The sequence below is a fragment of the Oryctolagus cuniculus genome, chromosome 19 (assembly GCF_964237555.1).
Source record: "Oryctolagus cuniculus chromosome 19, mOryCun1.1, whole genome shotgun sequence".
Lineage (NCBI taxonomy): Eukaryota > Metazoa > Chordata > Mammalia > Lagomorpha > Leporidae > Oryctolagus > Oryctolagus cuniculus.
In genome coordinates, this window is record NC_091450.1 from 34,659,473 (window position 1) to 34,678,398 (window position 18,926).

The 18,926-nt window shown below is 40.2% G+C and overlaps 1 protein-coding gene across 5 annotated transcripts in view; it reads right to left on the reverse strand.

The window, feature by feature from the left end:
* Nucleotides 1-18,926, reverse strand: part of LOC103347436 (uncharacterized) — an 81,479-nt gene that overhangs the window by 11,109 nt on the left and 51,444 nt on the right. For all 5 annotated transcript variants that reach the window (XM_070064227.1, XM_070064225.1, XM_070064226.1 and 2 more), the window contains exons 15-17: nucleotides 4,447-4,556; nucleotides 3,107-3,296; nucleotides 1,551-1,662 (exon numbers count right to left, since the gene is read on the reverse strand). In XM_070064227.1, the coding sequence (XP_069920328.1) occupies nucleotides 1,551-1,662; nucleotides 3,107-3,296; nucleotides 4,447-4,556 (412 nt within the window). The remainder of the gene's footprint in view (nucleotides 1-1,550; nucleotides 1,663-3,106; nucleotides 3,297-4,446; nucleotides 4,557-18,926) is intronic.

An 18,926-nucleotide genomic window follows, 5' to 3' on the forward strand; every position in this document is an offset into this window, starting at 1 on the left:
AAAGGTCTTCCTTCCTTTGGTTCACTCCCCAAATGGCGTCTATTGCCAGCGCTGCGCCAATCTGAAGCCAGGAGCCAGGTGCTTCTTCCTGGTCTCCCATGGGGTGCAGGGCCCAAGCACTTGGGCCATCCTCCACTGCCCTCCTGGGCCACAGCAGAGAGCTGTACTGGAAGAGGAGCAGCTGGGACTAGAACTGGCGCCCATATGGGATGCCAGCGCCGCAGGAGGTGGATTAACCAAGTGAGCCATGGTGCCGGCCCCAAATCAAGCTAAATTTCATAATCACATGCATTTATTAAGTCTCCTTCAACTCATCCTCAATCACTTTTCCACCAAAATAATGAAACCAAAGTTAATTCTTAAGGATCTGCATTGCTGCCACATAGGCAGGAGACCAGGATTAAGTCCCTTCCCCACTTTGGTCTAGCCCATCCCACCAGGTACAGTCATTTTGGGTGTGAACTGGCAGACCCTATCTCCATCCAGGTGTCTGTTCCTCTGTATTTTTCATGATTATTCACTTATTTATGTGAAAGGCAGAGTGACAAAGAGAGGAGAGAGAGAGAGAAAAAGAGAGAGAGATCTACCAACTGAATCCTTCCGTCAATGGCTGTAGCAATGAGGACTGGGCCAAGCAAAGCCAGGACCCAGGAAACCCACCTTTGATCTCCCACATAGGTGGCAGGTACTGAAGCACTTGTCCCATTTTCTGGTGATGTAGCAGCCACATTAACAGTATGATGGGGGCTGGCGCTGTAGCATAGTGGGTGGAGCCACTGCCTCCAGTGCCCTCATCCCATGTGGGCACCAGTTTGAGTCCTGGCTGCTCCACTTCCAGTCCAGCTCTCTGTTGTGGCCTGGGAAAGCTGTGGAAGATGGCCCACGGCCTCGGGCCCCTGCACCCACATGGGAGACCTGGAGGAGACTCCTGGCTCCTGGCTTTGGATCGGTGCAGCTCCGGCCATTGTGGCCATTTGGGGAGTGAACCAGCAGATGGAAAACCTCTCTCTCTCTGCGCCTCTCCCCCTCTCTCTGTGTAACTCTGACTTTCAAATAAATAAATGGATAAATCTTTTAATAAAGGAGTATGATGGGTTGGAAGCTGAGTAGCTGAGACTTGAGCATGCAGTAGGATGCTGGTTCCATAGCAGCAACTATCCTACTACACCACAACACCAGCCTCCACTCTGTTATCCAAATAATTAAGAAAATAAACTCATGCATGCATAGATTCTATTCATATAGGTACTTTTTGAGATACACTCAGATGGTAGGATTTCCCTTATGATACAGGTGCTGTATCATAGAATATGAAGTCTCTTAATGATCTGGGAATCAGGTAACTCATTATACATTTCCACTACCCTGTATGTATAAGTTTGGAGTCTGTGGGATAGCCTGCAATGAAGAAATAGGTGGACTCCTGGGCCCTGTATCATTGCCCTCAGGGCAGGCTCAGGACCTCAAGGATGACAATGTTTAGACTTCTAATGATCCCAAAAGTATTTTCATCTACTTGTCTGCAAAGGTAGTTAAACGAATGATGTTACCTGAAACTTCTAGGTAGTGTTTCCTATATTTTGTTTGCTTTCTGATGGTGGAAGTAAGGCTGCTTCCAAATATCTTGAAGCAGTGGTCAAGCAAGAATTGTACAAGAGCAACCTATAACACAAAGGACCAAAAAGGTGTTGTACTTTTACATTTGGCATCATTATAAATCATGTTTTATATATGAATATCGGATCAAACAAAAATGTGAAACTCAACTGAAAAACTCAGAGTTGCAATAAAGTATATAAACCTATTTTCAATACGGAATGATGTCTGTTTCTCTGAGTTGTGGACAATTCTTTAAATACTTCCAGTCAATGCTTTAATATTATCATTTTGTGGCTTTAATTTGTTAGTATTTTTATTTCAATGACTGCATGTTTACAAATATGATCATTTTCAGGATATTTGGGGTGAAAATGTGTGTTCTTATTCTAAAATTTGTAAATGACACCAAATGGACACACACACATTTTGGAAACTTATTTCCTGAGTTAATTGTTCTCAACTAGAGAACAGAGAGCATCTCAGTGTGTTTTTCTGCCAGAATGTGGCCAGTTGGAGAGAGAAGTGTTTCTCTGTGCACGGGCGTGCATCACCTCATCCTTGCCTTCCGGATGAGTTCAGAGAAGGACTGACGTTCCGTCTGGCAGGTTGCTGCCCCTTTAGCTTGTTCTGAGAACTCTGGGAACTTTGATGAGCTTTCACATATCCACTTGCAGAGATGAAATAGGAACATGGCATCTCTGGCTCACAATCAGAAGAGGAAGGCGATGACACATAACCATGTCACCCAGGGCAACCAGGCACTCTCCAGTGCTTCTCTGGTATTGTAACAACTGAAATTTCTCACATGAGAAAACTTTGGCCAGAAAAGATTATTAAATGTCAGATGAGACAGGAACTTGAACATTGTTTTGTCCAACTCCAAGATCTAAATTCATTTCTATCACATCGTATAACTTTCTCCTCTGTTTTAATGTGATGTGTTAATTCTTTGATGGGAATAAAATGGCTCACTGCTCCCAATGCCCTGCCTAATGTCTCATCCACCCACAACTGCAACAAAGGATAAATAATTGCCTCTACAGAGGAGTACCTAACACGTGCATTTAAAAAATGCTCCGGGCCGGCGCTGCGGCTCACTAGGCTAATCCTCCGCCTTGCGGCGCCGGCACACCGGGTTCTAGTCCCGGTCGGGGCGCCGGATTCTGTCCCGGTTGCCCCTCTTCCAGGCCAGCCCTCTGCTGTGGCCAGGGAGTGCAGTGGAGGATGGCCCAGGTGCTTGGGCCCTGCACCCCATGGGAGACCAGGGAAAGCACCTGGCTCCTGGCTCCTGCCATCGGATCAGCGCGGTGCGCCGGCCGCAGCGCGCCGGCCGCGGCGGCCATTGGAGGGTGAACCAACGGCAAAGGAAGACCTTTCTCTCTGTCTCTCTCTCTCACTGTCCACTCTGCCTGTCAAAAAAAAATGCTCCAATAGAATTAACATACTATATTTCAGGATCATAGGGGAACACTATTGCATAGGGAATAAAAGGGAGACACCTCATTACCTTTTTCTCCCATTCCGTTCCTATATCTAGAATGCTGGCAACTGGTGGCCATAGAAGACTTGGGGTAATGCACCATGCCAAGTTAGAACTTGTCATCTCCTTTGAGGGTGATTTCTGTGAAATCTTGTGTAAACAGTGAAAGAGAGATTGCAGGAGATGAACGTTTGGTTTGGGCAGCTGTGCTAAAAGCCTGAAAACAGAAAAAGGCATCATTAAAGCAAGAATTTTAACTCAGGATATTTTCCTCTCAAATAGGAAAAAATGTCTGGTATACCATTGGTAAAATACAACAAAAATGCTAGAGAATATACCAAATTATCTTAAAATATTTTGTTTGACTTTTCTTTGAATCCACTACATCCTGTGTTCAATACAGCAAATATTATTCATATCTAAGTTAACAGAAGCATACTTGAAGCACTCATCCACTTTAGAATGTGGCCAATTATAAAGCCTACTGAATGAAAACAGAAGTTGAATACAATGTACTCTGAGTTTTAAGACAGTCACACAACAATGCTGTCTCCTGTCAAGAGATCAAAGGTTATCCTGTATCTAATAACTCAAACCAATTATGAAGGCACAGGAAAATGTTTCCTTGAATTCAATTCCTGTCCATCTAACCTACACTTGTTTTCTAAGTCTTATGCTAACGTTGCACAAAGATCTCCAGTATATTGGTCCCCTAACATCTGGCTTGATCCATGAATTTACTCTCATAGCTATTCCCTATATCCAGGATGAGTACAAAGATCAAGAATAATTTTAGGAGAAAAATAAGAATAGAATGACAGTAGCAAGATTTGCCTTTGTTTATAAACAGGCCTCCAAATGTGACAAAATGAAAGCGTTAGTCTAAGTGATTATTAAAGCGAACAAACCAGTAGCCAGCGCTGTGGTGTGATAGGTTAAGCCTTCGCTTGTAGTGCCAGCGTCCCATGTGGGCACTGGTTTATGTCCTGGCTGCTCCTCTTCCAATCTAGCTCTCTGTTAAAGAAGCAGTAGAAAGCAGTAGGAGATGGCACAAGTGCTTGGCCCCTGCACCCTCGTGGGAGATCTGGAAGAAGCTCCTGGCTCCTGGCTTCAGATCAGCCCTGCTCTGGCCATTGTGGCCATTTGGAGAGTGAACCAGTAGATGGAAGACCTTACTCTCCATCTCTCCCTCTCTCTGTCTGTAAATCTGCCTCTCAAGTAAATAAATAAATCTTAAAAATATATTTATATATGTATATATTTTTAAAAGTGAATAAAATAACATAAAATTCAATTTTCTATCTTTCTAAGAGAATGTTGGCTGCATTATTCCAGCGTACTAAAGAAAATAAATACCACATCTTCACCTCTGAATCATAGCTATCTTCGTCTTGTCATTCCTTTCATCCAGAACGCCAAGGAATTTTTCATACAGGTTAGCAGTAAACACACTTCCAGGTATGTTTTGAAGTAAATCCTGGTAGTATAGATAAAAATGTGGATTATTCTCATGGAACATGCATGGGTTAGTCTCCTAAACACAAAACAATAAAGCATTTGACCCCCAAATACTTCAAACCACCCAATCTGTGGCCTGCACAGAGCTTGGATACAACTCTCCACTACCTTCAGTGTGCAGAAGCATGGGCTCGCATTTCTCTAATGAAAAGCATCAGCATAAATGCAGAGTGGGGGTACCAGTGACACTGAAACCATCTCCTGTCACGTGACCCTCCTTCTTTATGGCCAATTCAGGAAAATCATACAGACTGACAAGTGAAGATGATTCATCCTCTTTCTCCTGTTATTATCTTGACACAAAAGGAAGCACATACATTTTCCCTATTTATTTCCGGTCACAGAGTTTTAACTTTTATCAGGAATGGTTCTGAATCAAGTAATATCCCACTCATGAGTACTCTTGAATAGAGACAGGAGGGTGCAGCTCTCTGCCTTGAGCTGTTTGCTCCTTAGGAAAAATTGTCATACCAATCTCAATCTTTTTGTCATAATAGAAATTCAGCTTTTTTTTTTTTACTTTAAGCAAAAGTTTCTCTCATATATCATCAAATTCATATATATATATATATATATACATATGTATATATATATCACCAAGAATTCCTACAAATTCTTCTTTGCAACTTTTTGGAACCAATGCAATCCATACAAGGAGATAAATTTGTCACAATTGAGATTTATAATTATTCAGACCTTAGACTATCAGTGTTATGGGTAAGCTTGAATTTTGTCTTGGTAAATTGTTCTATTTGTATGGTTAGTGAACAATGTCAGTACCATGAAACAGGGTCCATGAACGCTCTCACTTTCTCTGTGTAAGCATGGGAAATGTTCTTAAATGTCATCGCTAATATCATTTTCACTGGTCTCAACTACTGAGCCCATCAATGAATCTTTCTGACAGTAACATATTGAAGAAATAAATCCAGGCAACTGTCACAATTATAATCCAGTGACGGTACACTCATTTTATTTTTATTTAATTAAAAATGTAACTCAAGGGCCGGCGCCATGGCTCACTAGGCTAATCTTCCACCTGCAGTGCTGGCACCCTGGGTTCTAGTCCTGGTCGGGGCGCCGGATTCTGTCCTGGTTGCTCCTCTTCCAGTCCAGCTCTCTGCTGTGGCCAGGGAGTGCAGTGGAGGATGGCCCAAGTGCTTGGACTCTGCACCCACATGGGAGACCAGGAGAAGCACCTGGCTCCTGGCTTCGGATTGGCGCAGTGCGCAGGCCATAGCAGCCATTTCGGGGGTGAACCAACGTAAGGAAGACCTTTCTCTCTGTCTCTGTCTCTCTCTCTCTGTCTAACTCTGCCTGTCAAAAAAAATGTAACTCTAGTGAGCAGGAATACTACACAAGTGACTCCTGAGCTGGGGGCTGGGGATGTGCCAGCATCTGAGACAGGTGAGCCCCAACTCTGGAGATACTACCTGAGGAAGGACACTTCAGACCACACAGGCATTGAGTCCGAACTGGAGTCCCCAAAAGGGGCAGGGTACTCACAGTGAAAGAAGAGTGCATCTCTTTCTCCCTAACCCCCTCCAAGGTGTCTGAGATCTGGCAGATAGGAGCCATTTTGACACCAGTAAAGGCTGCAGGCAACCCTTGTACATGTGTGTAAGCCAGGGGATTTTACCAGCGGGGAAAGGTTGTGTTCCCCACTGAGTCTGTTTGTGAGGGTTGCCAGGGGGCTAGGCACCCACACAGGAATGTGAGGTGACACCATCCTCTCCACAAATCTCAGGCTCCAGGGTTCAAACTGCCAAGGTGGAGCACCCACATGCAGCTGGCTTTGAGAATGACTGCCCTCTCTGGGGAAAGAGCAGGCTCACACGACTGAGCAGAACCTCTGTATCCAAAACTGTGGGAGCCTTGAGTTCAGTGACTTGGAAATTCTGTAACTTCACGATAGGGCAATGGGCATAACTGTGTCTCTGGGCAATCACTCTGTCTGGTGACAGAGGTTCAGAGCTCCCTGAGGGCCTGTTGAGGGTCACTGAGAGGTTCTGTGCTCACACTGAAGTCCCACAGATCCTTTGTGTGGGTCATGCACAAGCATGGATGGGGTTAGTAATCAACTGTGATCTAAATCCAAACGTTGATTACCTTGGAAGACAGGAGGCGAAGCTGATTTATGCCAACAGGCGTGATCAAACCCTCTCCACTGCCACAGTAGAGGAGATCTACCTCACCCAACTGGGCTGTCACCCAGATTCTTGCCTCACCCTTGGTAACTGACCAGAGTTTCTGGGACAAACCTCTGGGTATTCACTGAAAAAGCAGACACTCCACTAAGCCATGGAGGCATAATTCAAAGATAAAACCCATAAGAGGAAACCTCAATGAGATTTCCACAAAATTCCTAAAAATAAACACAGAAGTAAAAGAAACAAGAACAAGGAATACAATATGACTCCCATAAACGAACATAGCTGCACTTAAATATTAGAATGTGAAGATGAAGAGATTGATCAAATGCTTGGAAAATAACTCAAAAATGTTCATAAGATTACTCAGAGGCAATGAGAAGCAAATTCATGTGTTAAAGAAATCCACACATGTTATGGATGAAAAATTTTCCCATGAGATTTAAGTTTTGAAATAAAATTGAAATATTAGAAATGAAGCATTCAGTATGTCCAAAACAAAGTACGGTGGAGAGCCTTAACCATAGACTTGGTGAGGCAGAATGAAGAATATCCAAGCTAGAAGACAATTCTTTGTAAATATCTCAGGAGGAGGAGGAGAAGAAGAATAAACTGGAGAAATTTTAAAGTGTTGGAGATTCATGGGACACTATCAAATGATCCAACATACCAATCTTATGAGTTCCTGAAGGTGTGGAAAGGAAGGATGGTTTAGAAGGACTGTTTAGGGGCTGGCACTGTGGTGTAGTATGTTAAGCCTCTACCTGCAGCACTGGCATCCCATATGGGTGCTAGTTCAGCTGCTCCTCTTTTGACCCGGTTCTCTGCTAGTGGCCTGGGAAGTCAGTGGAAGTTGGCTCACGTTCTTGGGACCCTGAACTCATGTCAGAGATTCAGAAGAAGCTCCTGGTCCTGGCTTCAGGTGGACCCAGCTCTGTGCAATGTGGCCATTTGAAGAGTGAACCAGCAGATGGTAGACTTCTCACTTTGTATTTCTGTCTTTCAAGTAAAAATAAATAAATCTTTAAAAAGAAGGCCTATTCAGTAAAATAATAACAGAAGACCCCTAATTTGAAGAAAAAAAGAGACATCAAAATACAGGAAGTAAATAATACTCCCAACAGACATGTCTCGAAATGATCTTCAACATTAAACAATGTAGTCAATGGTCCAACAGTAAACATAATGAAATAATATTCTAAAATGTGAGGAGAGGAATGCCAGAGTGTCTTCAGAGTACCTGCAATTAGAATCACAGTTGATTTCTATCAGAAACTGCACAGGCTAACAGAAAATGGAGGGACTAGTTTACATTTTAAAAGAAAAATTTGCCAGCCTAGAATACTGTATCCTACAAAACTCCCATTTATATATGAAGGAGAAATAAATGCCTTCCAGAACAAAGAGAATTGAAATAACTTTTAAACACTCGCTCAGCCTTCTCATTATTAAATAAGCCTTCTTATTAAATAATGTGAATGCAAAAATTTTCCTAGAAAAAGTACAAAGAAAAAAAGAAAAAGTACAAAGGAAAGGAAAGCCAAAAATAAAAATATTTATGGAAAAATAACAGGGCCATGTCATTACTTATCAATGATAACCTTGAATGTAAATGACAAGAATTCTGCTATTAAAAGATGCAAACTGGGGCCAGTACTGTGGTGTAGCAGGTTAAGTTGCTGCTTGCAGTGCCAGCGTCCCATATGGGTGTGGGTTCAAATCCTCGCTGCTCCACTTCTGATACAGCTCCCTGCTAATGCATCTGGGAAAGCAAAGGAAGATTGCCCAAGTACTTGGACCGCTGTGCCCACGTGGGAGACCCAGAGAAAGCTCCTGCCTTTTGGCTTTGTGTCAGCCAAGCTCTATAGGTTGTAACCCTTTGGAGAGTGAACCCTAAGATGGAAGATCTCTCTCTGTGTCCCCCAACCACTTCATCATAGCTCTGCCTTTCAAATAAATAAATAAATCTTACAAAGGGAAAAAAGCAGGGGAAGATGACCCAAGTGTTTGGGCTCTTGCTACTCATGTGGGAGACTTGGGAGGTGCTCTAGGCTCCTGGGTTTGGCCTGGCCCAGCCCTGGCTGTTGTAGCCATTTAGGGAGTGAACTAGTGGATGGAATCTCTCTCTCTCTCTCTCTCTCTCTCTCTCTGACTCTCTTTCTTTTTCACTCTGTCTCTCTGTAACTCTACCTTTCAAATAAATAAATAAATCTTTAAAAAAGGTTCAGACTGGCTGAATGGAATAAAAAACAAGATCCATCTATTTGTTTTCTACAACAAACACATCTCACCAACAAATATATCTGCAGACTGAAAGTGAAAGGATGGAAAAAATATTCTGTGCTAACCAAATGCAAAAATGAGCAGATGCAGCTATGCAAATTCCAGATAAAAATAGACTTTAACACAAAAACTCTTAAAACAGATGAAGAAGGATAATATATAATGATTAAGGGATCAATTGAACAGGAAGATGTTACTATAATAAATGTATATGTACCCAGAGCACCAGGAGAGTAAAACAGATGTTAATGGATAGTAAAGAACAGATATACTTAAAAAAATGGTAATGGGGGGGGTTTCAACAGTCTACTTCGACTTACATCAATGGAAAGAACAACTGAACAGAAAGTAAATGAATAAACAGCTAATATACATTATGAACTAAATGGACCTAACTGATATCTACAGAACCTTTTTTTGTATATTTACTTTTATTTTATTTATTTTTTTGAAGTTCATTTTTTTAACTTTTATTTAATGAATATAAATTTCCAAAGTACAGCTTATGGATTACAATGGCTCCCCACCCCATAACTTCCCTACCACCCGCAACCCTCCCCTTTCCTGCTCCCTCTCCCCTTCCATTCACATCAAGATCCATTTTCAATTCTCTTTATATACAGAAGATCAGTTTAGCATATATTGAGTAAAGATTTCAACAGTTTGCACCCACACAGAAACGCAAAGTGAAAAATACTGGTTGAGTACTAGTTATAGCATTAAATCTCAATGTACAGCACATTAAGGACAGAGATCCTACATGAGGAGTAAGTGCACAGTGACTCTTGTTGTTAACTTAACAAATTGACACTCTTGTTTATGGCATCAGTAATCACCCTAGGCTCCTGTCATGAGCTGCCAAGGCTATGGAAGCCCCCTGAGTTCACCGACTCTGATCATATTTAGACAAGGCTGATCATATTTAGACAAGGCCATGGTCAAAGTGGAAGTTCTCTCCTCCCTTCAGAGAAAGGTACCTCCTTCTTTGATGACCTGTTCTTTCCACTGGGATCTCACTCACAGAGGTCTTTCATTTAGGTCCTTTATTTTTTTTTTTTTTTTGCCAGAGTGTTTTGGCTTTCCATGCCTGAAATACTCTTATGGGCTTTTCAACCAGATCTGAATGCCTTAAGGGCTGATTCTGAGGCCAGAGTGCTGTTTAGGACATCTGCCATTCTATGGGTCTGCTGTGTATCTCGATTCCCATGTTGGATCGTTCTCTCACTTTTTTATTCTGTCAGTTAGTATTTGCAGACACTAGTCTTGGTTATGTGCTCCCTTTGGCTCTTACTCCTATCATTATGATCAATTGTGAGCAGAAATTGATCACCGGGGCTAGTGAGATGGCATTGGTACATGCCACCTTGATGGGATTGAATTGGAATCCGCTGGTATGTTTCTAACTCTACCGTTTGAGGTAAGTCATCTTGAGCATGTCCCGAATTGCACATCTCTTCCCTCTCTTATTCCCACTCTTATATTTAACCTGCCACCTTGATGGGATTGAATTGGAATCCCCTGGTATGTTTCTAACTCTATCATTTGGGGCAAGTCCGATTGAGCATGTCCCAAATTATACATCTCCTCCCTCTCTTATTCCCACTCTTATATTTAACAGAGATCACTTTTCAGTTAGGTTTCAACACTTGAGAATAACTGTATTGATTACAGTATTCAACCAAAAGTATTAAGTAGAACAAACAAAAAAGTACTAAGAGGGATAAAGTATTAAGTTGTTCATCAACAGTCAGGGTGAGGGCTGATCAAGTCACCATTTCTCATAGCGTTCGTTTCACTTTAACAGGTTTTCTTTTTGGTGCTCATTTGTCACCGATCAGGGAGAACATATGATATTTGTCCCTTTGGGACTGGCTTATTTCACTCAGTATACTGCTTTCCAAATTCCTAACAGGGATCACTTTTCAGTTAAAATTTAAACACCTAAGAATAATTGTGTGTTAATTACAGAGTTCAACCAATGGTACTAGAACAAATAAAATACTAAAATGGATAAAGTATTACATTGTACATCAACAGTCAGGACAAGAGCTGATCAAGTCACTGTTTCTCATAGTGTCCATTTCACTTCAACAGGTTTCCCCTTTGGTGCTCAGTTAGTTGTCACCAATCAGGGAGAACATATGATATTTGTCACTTTGGGACTGGCTTAATTCACTCAGCATGATGTTTTCCAAATTCCTCCATCTTGTTGCAAATGACTGGGTTTCATTGTTTTTGACTGCTGTATAGTATTCTATAGAGTACATGTCCCATAATTTCTTTATCCAGTCTACTGTTGATGGGCATTTAGGTTGATTCCAGGTCTTAGCTATTGTGAATTGTGCTGCGATAATCATTAGGGTGTAGACCGCTTTTTTGTTTGCCAATTTAAATTCCTTTGGGTAAATTCCAAGGAGTGGGATGGCTGGGTTGTATGGCAGGGTTATCTTCAGGTTTCTGAGGAATCTCCAGACTGACTTCCATAGTGGCTTTACCAGTTTGCATTCCCACCAACAGTGGGTTAGTGTCCCTTTTCCCCACATCCTCTCCAGCATCTGTTGTTGGTAGATTTCTGAATGTGAGCCATTCTAACCGGGGTGAGGTGAAACCTCATTGTGGTTTTGATTTGCATTTCCCTGATTGCTAGTGATCCTGAACATTTTTTCATGTGTCTGTTGGCCATTTGGATTTCCTCGTTTTGAAAAATGTCTGTTGAAGTCCTTGGCCCATCTCTTAAGTGGGTTGCTTGTTTTGTTGTTGTGGAGTTTTTTGATTTCTTTGTAGATTCAGGTTATCAAGCCTTTATCTGTTGCATAGTTTTCAAATATTTCTTCCCATTCTGTCGGTTGCCTCTTCACTTTCCTGACTGTTTCTTTTGCAGTACAGAAACTTCTCAATTTGATGCAATCCCGATAGTTAATTTTGGCTTTGACTGCCTGTGCTTCTGGGGTGTTTTCCAAGAAGTCTTTGCTGGTACCTATACCTTGCTGGGTTTTTCCAATGCTCTCTAATAATTGATGGTGTCGGGTCATAGATTTAAGTCTTTAATCTATGTTGAGTGAATTTTTGTGTAAAGTGAAAGGTAGGGTCTTGCTTCATGCTTCTGCACGAGGAAATCCAGTTTTCCCAGCACCATTTATTGAATAGACTGTCCTTACTCCAGGGATTGGTTTTGGATCCTTGATCAAATATGAGTTGGCTGTAGATGTTTGGATTGATTTCTGGTGTTTCAATTGTGTTCCATTGGTCTATCCATTTGTTTCTGTACCAGTACCATGCTGTTTTGATAACAACTGCCCCGTACTATGTCCTGAAATCTGGTATTGTGATGCCTCCGGCTTTGTTTTTGTTGTACAAGATTGCTTTAGCTATTCGATGTCTCCTGTGTCTCCATATGAATTTCAGCATCATTTTTTTCCAGATCTGAGAAGAAGGTCTTCGGTATCTTGATTGGTATAGCATTGAATCTACAAATTGCTTTTGGGAGAATGGACTTTTTGATGATATTGATTCTTCCAATCCATGAGCATGAAAGATTTTTCCATTTTTTGGTATCCTCTTCTATTTCTTTTTTTAAGGTTTTGTAATTCTCATCGTAGAGATCTTTAACGTCCTTGGTTAAGTTTATTCCAAGGTATTTGATTGTTTTTGTGGCTATTGTGAATGGTATTGATCTTAGCAGCTCTTTCTCAGCTGTGGCATTGCCTGTGTATACAAAGGCTGTTGATTTTTGTGCATTGATTTTATATCCTGCTACTTTTCCAAACTCTTCTATGAGTTCCAGTAGTCTCTTAGTAGAGTTCTTTGGGTCCCCTAAGTAAAGAATCATGTCATCTGCAAAGAGGGATAGTTTGAGTTCTTCCTTCCCAATTTGTATCCCTTTAATTTCTTTTTCTTGCCTAATGGCTCTGGCTAGAACTTCCAGAACTATATTGAATAGCAGTGGTGAGAGTGGGCATCCCGCTACAGAACCTTTTATCCCACAGTTGAAGAATACACATTGTTTTTAGCAGTGCACAGAACTTTCTCTAGTATAGCTGATATTCTCAGCCATAAAAAAAGTCTCAGCAAATTGAAAAAATTGAAATCATACCATGTATCTTTTCTAACCACAATGGAATAAATCTAGAAATTGACAACTCAAGAATCTATAGAAAATATGCAAATACATGGAGATGGAACAACATACTCATGAATGAATAGTGAGTCATAAAAGAAATTGAAGGGAAACCAAAAAATTCCTAGAAATGATTGAAGATGAAAATACGATATATAAAAACTTATGGGTACATCAAATGCAGTGTTAACAGGGAAGTTTACAACAATTAGTGCCTATATCAACAAATTGGAAAGCCATAAAATAAATTTGGTATTAGTGCATCTCAAAGACCTAGAAAAACAACAACAAAACAAACCTAAAATTAGTAGGAGAAAAGAATTAAGTAATATTAGAAAATAAACAAAATTAAAAAAAAATACAAATGTTCAAGGAAATAAAGAGCTGTTTTTAAATAAAAAAATCAATACATCATTTACTCAACTGACCAAATAAAGAAATTCAGTGAATTCAAAGATGAAAAGGGAAAGGTAACAGTGGATACCACAGAAATAAAAAGAATCATCAGGGGCCTGGCGCTGTGGTGCACCAGGTTAATTCTCCGCCTGCTGCGTCAGCATCCCATTTGGGCGTCAGTTCTAGTCTCAGTTGCTCCTCTTCCAGTCTAGCTCTCTGCTGTGGTCTGGGATAGCAGTACACGATGACCCAAGTGCTTGGGCCCCTGCATGCACATGGGAAACTGGGAAAAAGCACCTGGCTCCTGGCTTCGGATCTGTGCAGCTCCGGCTGTTGCAGCCATTGGGGAGTGAACCAACAGAAGGAAAACCTTTCTCTCTGTCTCTCTCTCTCACTGTCTAACTCTATCTGTCAAATAAATAAATAAAAATATTTAAAAAAAAGAATCATCAGGAATAACTACAAACAGCCATATGCTAAAAAATGGGAAAATCTAGAAGAAATGGAAAAATTTCTGGACACGTGCAACCTACCAAAATTGAGTCATGAAGACATTGAAAATCTAAACAGCCCAATAAGCAAGATGGCTACTGAATCAGTAATAAAGACCTTCCCAATAAATAAAAGCCCATTTAGGCTTCACTGCTGAATTCTACCAGACTTTTCAAGAAGACTAATTCCATTCTTCTCAAACTACTTAAAAACAATTTACAGAGAGATAATCCTTTCTAACTCCTTCCATGAGGCCAGTATCACCTTAATTCCAAAATAAGAAAAATATACAAAAAAAAGAGCTACATAGCATATCCCTGAAGAACACAGATGCAAAAATACTCAACAAAATAGTACCTAATTGAATACAACAACATATCATTCACCTGCACCAAGTTGGATTTATTCCTGTTATGCAGGGATAGTTCACCTTTGCAAATCAATAAATGAGTTAAATCACATTAACAAATTGAATAAAAACCAGAAAGTTATTTCCTTTTTTAAAAGATTTATTTATTTATTTGAAAGTCAGAGTTACACAGATATAAGCAGAGGCAGAGAGATCACTGGCTCCCAGAAGATTATTTCAATAGATTCAGAGAAAGCATTTGATAAAATACACTATCTTTCATAATAAAAACTTTAAGCAACTTGAGTATACAAGGAACATTCTGCAACACAGTTAAGGAAATATACAACAAAACCTCAGCTAGCATCATATTAAATGGGGTATAGTTGGAAGCATTTCCACTGTGATCTGTAACCAGACAAGGATGCCCAATTTTACCATGGTTATTCAATACAGTCCTGGAAGTTTTAGCTAAAGCCATTAGGCAAGAAAAACAAATCAAAGGGATACAAATTGGGAAGGAGAAGTCAAACTGTCCCTATTTGCAGATGACATGATTCTATATATAGGGGAACCAAAGGACTCCACTAAGAGACCATTGTAACTCATAAAAGAGTTTGGTAATATGGAAATATATAAAATTAACTCACAGAAATCAACAACCTTTGTATACACAGGCAATGCCATGGCTGAAAAAGAACTTCAAAGATCAAGCCCATTCACAATAGCTATAAAATTAAATACCTTGGAATAAGTTTAACCAAGGATGTCAAAGATCTCTATGATGAAAATTACAAAACATGAAAGACATAGAAGAAGACACAAAAAATGGAAAAATCTTCCATAATTATGGATTGGAAGAATCACTATCATCAAACCTAGTCCATACTACCCAAAACAACTTACAGATTCAATGTGATTCTTATCAAAATAGCAATGACATTCTTCTCAGGTCTAGAAAAAAATGGCAAAATTCCTATGGAAACACAAGAGAAGCCAAGTAGATAATGCAATCTTATCCAGCAAAAACAAAACTAGAGGCATTATAATACCAGATTTCAAGACATAGTCCAGGGCAGTTATAAATAAAAACAGCCAAATCTATATTTGGCTAGGCTTCACTGCTGAATTCTACCAGATTTTCAAGAAGACTATGGCACTAAAATAAACAAGTGGACCAATGGAATGGAATAAACCACCAGAAATTAATCCATACATCTACAACCAGCTAATATTTGACAAAAGACCTAAATTCAATTCCTGGAGCAAAAAGAGTGTTCAACAAATGGTGAGGAAAAAATTGGACCTTCACATGAAGGAGGAAATAAGACCCCTACCTTACATCTTATAGAAAAATCAACATTAAAAAGGATCAAGGATATAAATCTAAGACCTGATATCATAAATTATTAGAGTAGCACATGGGGGAAACTGCAAGACATTAGCATAGGCAAAGAATACTTAGAAAAATCCCAGAAGCACAGACAATCAAATAATAATAATAAAAAAGACTAGTGGGATTACATCAAGCTAAGAAGCTTCTTCAGGGCAAAGGAAACACTCAGGAAAATGAAGAATCAACCTACAGAATGGGACAATATATTTGCAATCTATGCAGCTGATAAAGGAGTAATATCCAGAATTTACAAAGAGCTCAAGAAATTCAACAACAAAACTAACAATCTGGTAAAGATGTAGGCAAAGAACTTGAACAGGCATTTTTTCCAAAGAGGAAATTCAAATGTTCAACAGACATATGAAGAAATGCTTGGAACCATCAGTCATGATGGAAATGCAAATATAAACCACAATGAGGTTCCAGCTCACCCCAGTTAGAATTGCTCTTATACAGTAATCAATAAACAAGAAATGCTGGTGAGGTTGTGGGGGAAAGGTATCCTAATCTACTATTTGTGGGAATGTAAACTAGTACAGTCGTTGGGGAAGACTGTATGGAGATACCTCAGATAGCTGAAAATAGATATACCATATGACCCAGCAAACCCACTTCTGGGAATTTATCCAAAAGAAATGAAATCAGCATATGAAAGAGTTATCTGCACTCCTATGTTTATTGTTCTCAAGTCACATTCGCTAACATATGGAATCAACCCCATGTCCATCAACTGATGACTGGATAAAGAAACTGTGGTGGGCCGGCGCCGCGGCTCACTAGGCTAATCCTCCGCCTAGCGGCGCCGGCACACCGGGTTCTAGTCCCGGTCGGGGCGCCGGATTCTGTCCCGGTTGCCCCTCTTCCAGGCCAGCCCTCTGCTGTGGCCAGGGAGTGCAGTGGAGGATGGCCCAGGTGCTTGGGCCCTGCACCCCATGGGAGACCAGGAGAAGCACCTGGCTCCTGGCTCCTGCCATCGGATCAGCGCGGTGCGCCGGCCGCAGCGCGCCGGCCGCGGCGGCCATTGGAGGGTGAACCAATGGCAAAGGAAGACCTTTCTCTCTGTCTCTCTCTCTCTCACTGTCCACTCTGCCTGTCAAAAAAAAAAAAAAAAAAAAAAAAAAAAAAAAAGAAACTGTGGTGTATATATAGTATGGAATACTCCTCAGCAGAAAAAAAAGAATGAATTTAAATATTTTCCAAAAAATGGATGAACCTGGAAAAAATTATATTTAGTGAAAACAGCTATTCTGAAAAAAAAAATACAATGTGTTTTCCCTGATCTGTGATAACTAGTAGAACACAAGAAAATGTTATGGGTATGAGCAGAACTAAAAATTTGAGATTCATTGATTGTTTACAGCCCTTGACTCTACTGTTAAGGAACAGTGGTATTTCCTGCCTATTTTTTGTTGTATTCTTTGCTTTGTGTAGGGTTAACCTTATGAGTATAAAATAAAGTAAAAGTAGATCATTGTAAAAATTTAAAAAAGTAATGAAGAGAAGGAAGGAAGGTGGCAGCATTGGCAGGAGAAAGGGTAGGATGGGAAATATTACTATGCTCCCAAATCTGTATATGTGACATACATAAAATTTATTCACCTTCAAAATTAAATTTTCAAACATGAAAAAGTAACTCATAGTTTTACTGATTAATATTCCTACTTTTTGACTTGCAAAGGAATAAAGAACATAAAGAAAACATAACCATTTGGAATTGTTTTTTTAAAATTGCCTAAAATATCAATGGTTTCAAACCATGCTGCATTCTTTTTTAAAAACTTTTATTTAATGAATATAAATTTCCAAAGTACAGCTTATGGATTACAATGGCTCCCCCCCATAACTTCCCTCCCTCCCGCAACCCTCCCATCTCCTGCTTCCTTTCCCTTCCATTCACATCAAGCTTCATTTTCAATTATCTTTATATACAGAAGATCAATTAAGCATAGATTAAGTAAAGCTTTCAATAGTTTGCACCCACACAGAAACACAAAGTGAAAAATACTGTTTGAGCACTAGTTATAGCCTTAAATCACAATGTTAAGGACAGAGATCCTACATGAGGAGTAGGTGCACAGTGACTCCTGTTGTTGACTTTACAAATTGACACTCTTGTTTATGGCATCACTAATCTCCCTAGGCTCTAGTCATGAGTTGAAAGGCTATGGAAGCCTTTTGAGTTCACCGACTCTTATCTTATTTAGACAAGGTCATAGTCAAAGTGGAAGTTCTCTCCTCCCTTCAGAGAAAGGTACCTCCTTCTTTGATGACCTGTTCTTTCCACTGGGATCTCCCACGCGGAGATCTTTCATTTAGGTCATTTTTTTTTTTGCCAGAGTGTCTTGGCTTTCCATGCCTGAAATACTCTCATGGGCTTTTCAACCAGATCTGAATGCCTTAAGGGCTGATTCTGAGGCCAGAGTGCTGTTTAGGACATCTGCCATTCTATGAGTCTGCTGTGTATTCTGCTTCCCATGTTGGATCATTCTCTCCCTTTTTCATTCTATCAGTTAGTATTTGCAGACACTAGTCTTGGTTATGTGATCTCTCTGATTCTTAGTCCTATCATTATGATCAATTGTGAATGGAAATTGATCACTTGGACTAGTGAGATGGCATTGGTACATGCCATGTTGATGGGATTGAATTGGAATCCCCTGGTATGTTTCTAACTCTACCATTTGGGGCAAGTCAGTTTGAGCATGTCCCAAATTGTACATCTCCTCATCTCTTATTCCCACTCTTATATTTAACAGAGATCACTTTTCAGTTAGTTTTCAACACTTGAGGATAACTGTATTGATTACAGTATTCAACCAATAGTATTAAGTAGAACAAAAAAATATTAAAAGGGATAAAGTATTAAGTTGTTCATTAACAGTCAGGGCAAGGGCTGATCAAGTCACCGTTTCTCATATTGTCCATTTCACTTCAACAGGTTTCCCCCTTGGTGCTCAGTTAGTTGTCACCAATCAGGGAGAACATATGATATTTGTCACTTTGGGACTGACTTATTTCACTCAGCATAATGTATTCCAAATTCCTCCATCTTGTTGCAAATGACTGGATTTCATTGTTTTTGACTGCTGTATAGTATTCTATAGAGTACATGTGCCATAATTTCTTTATCCAGTCTACCGTTGATG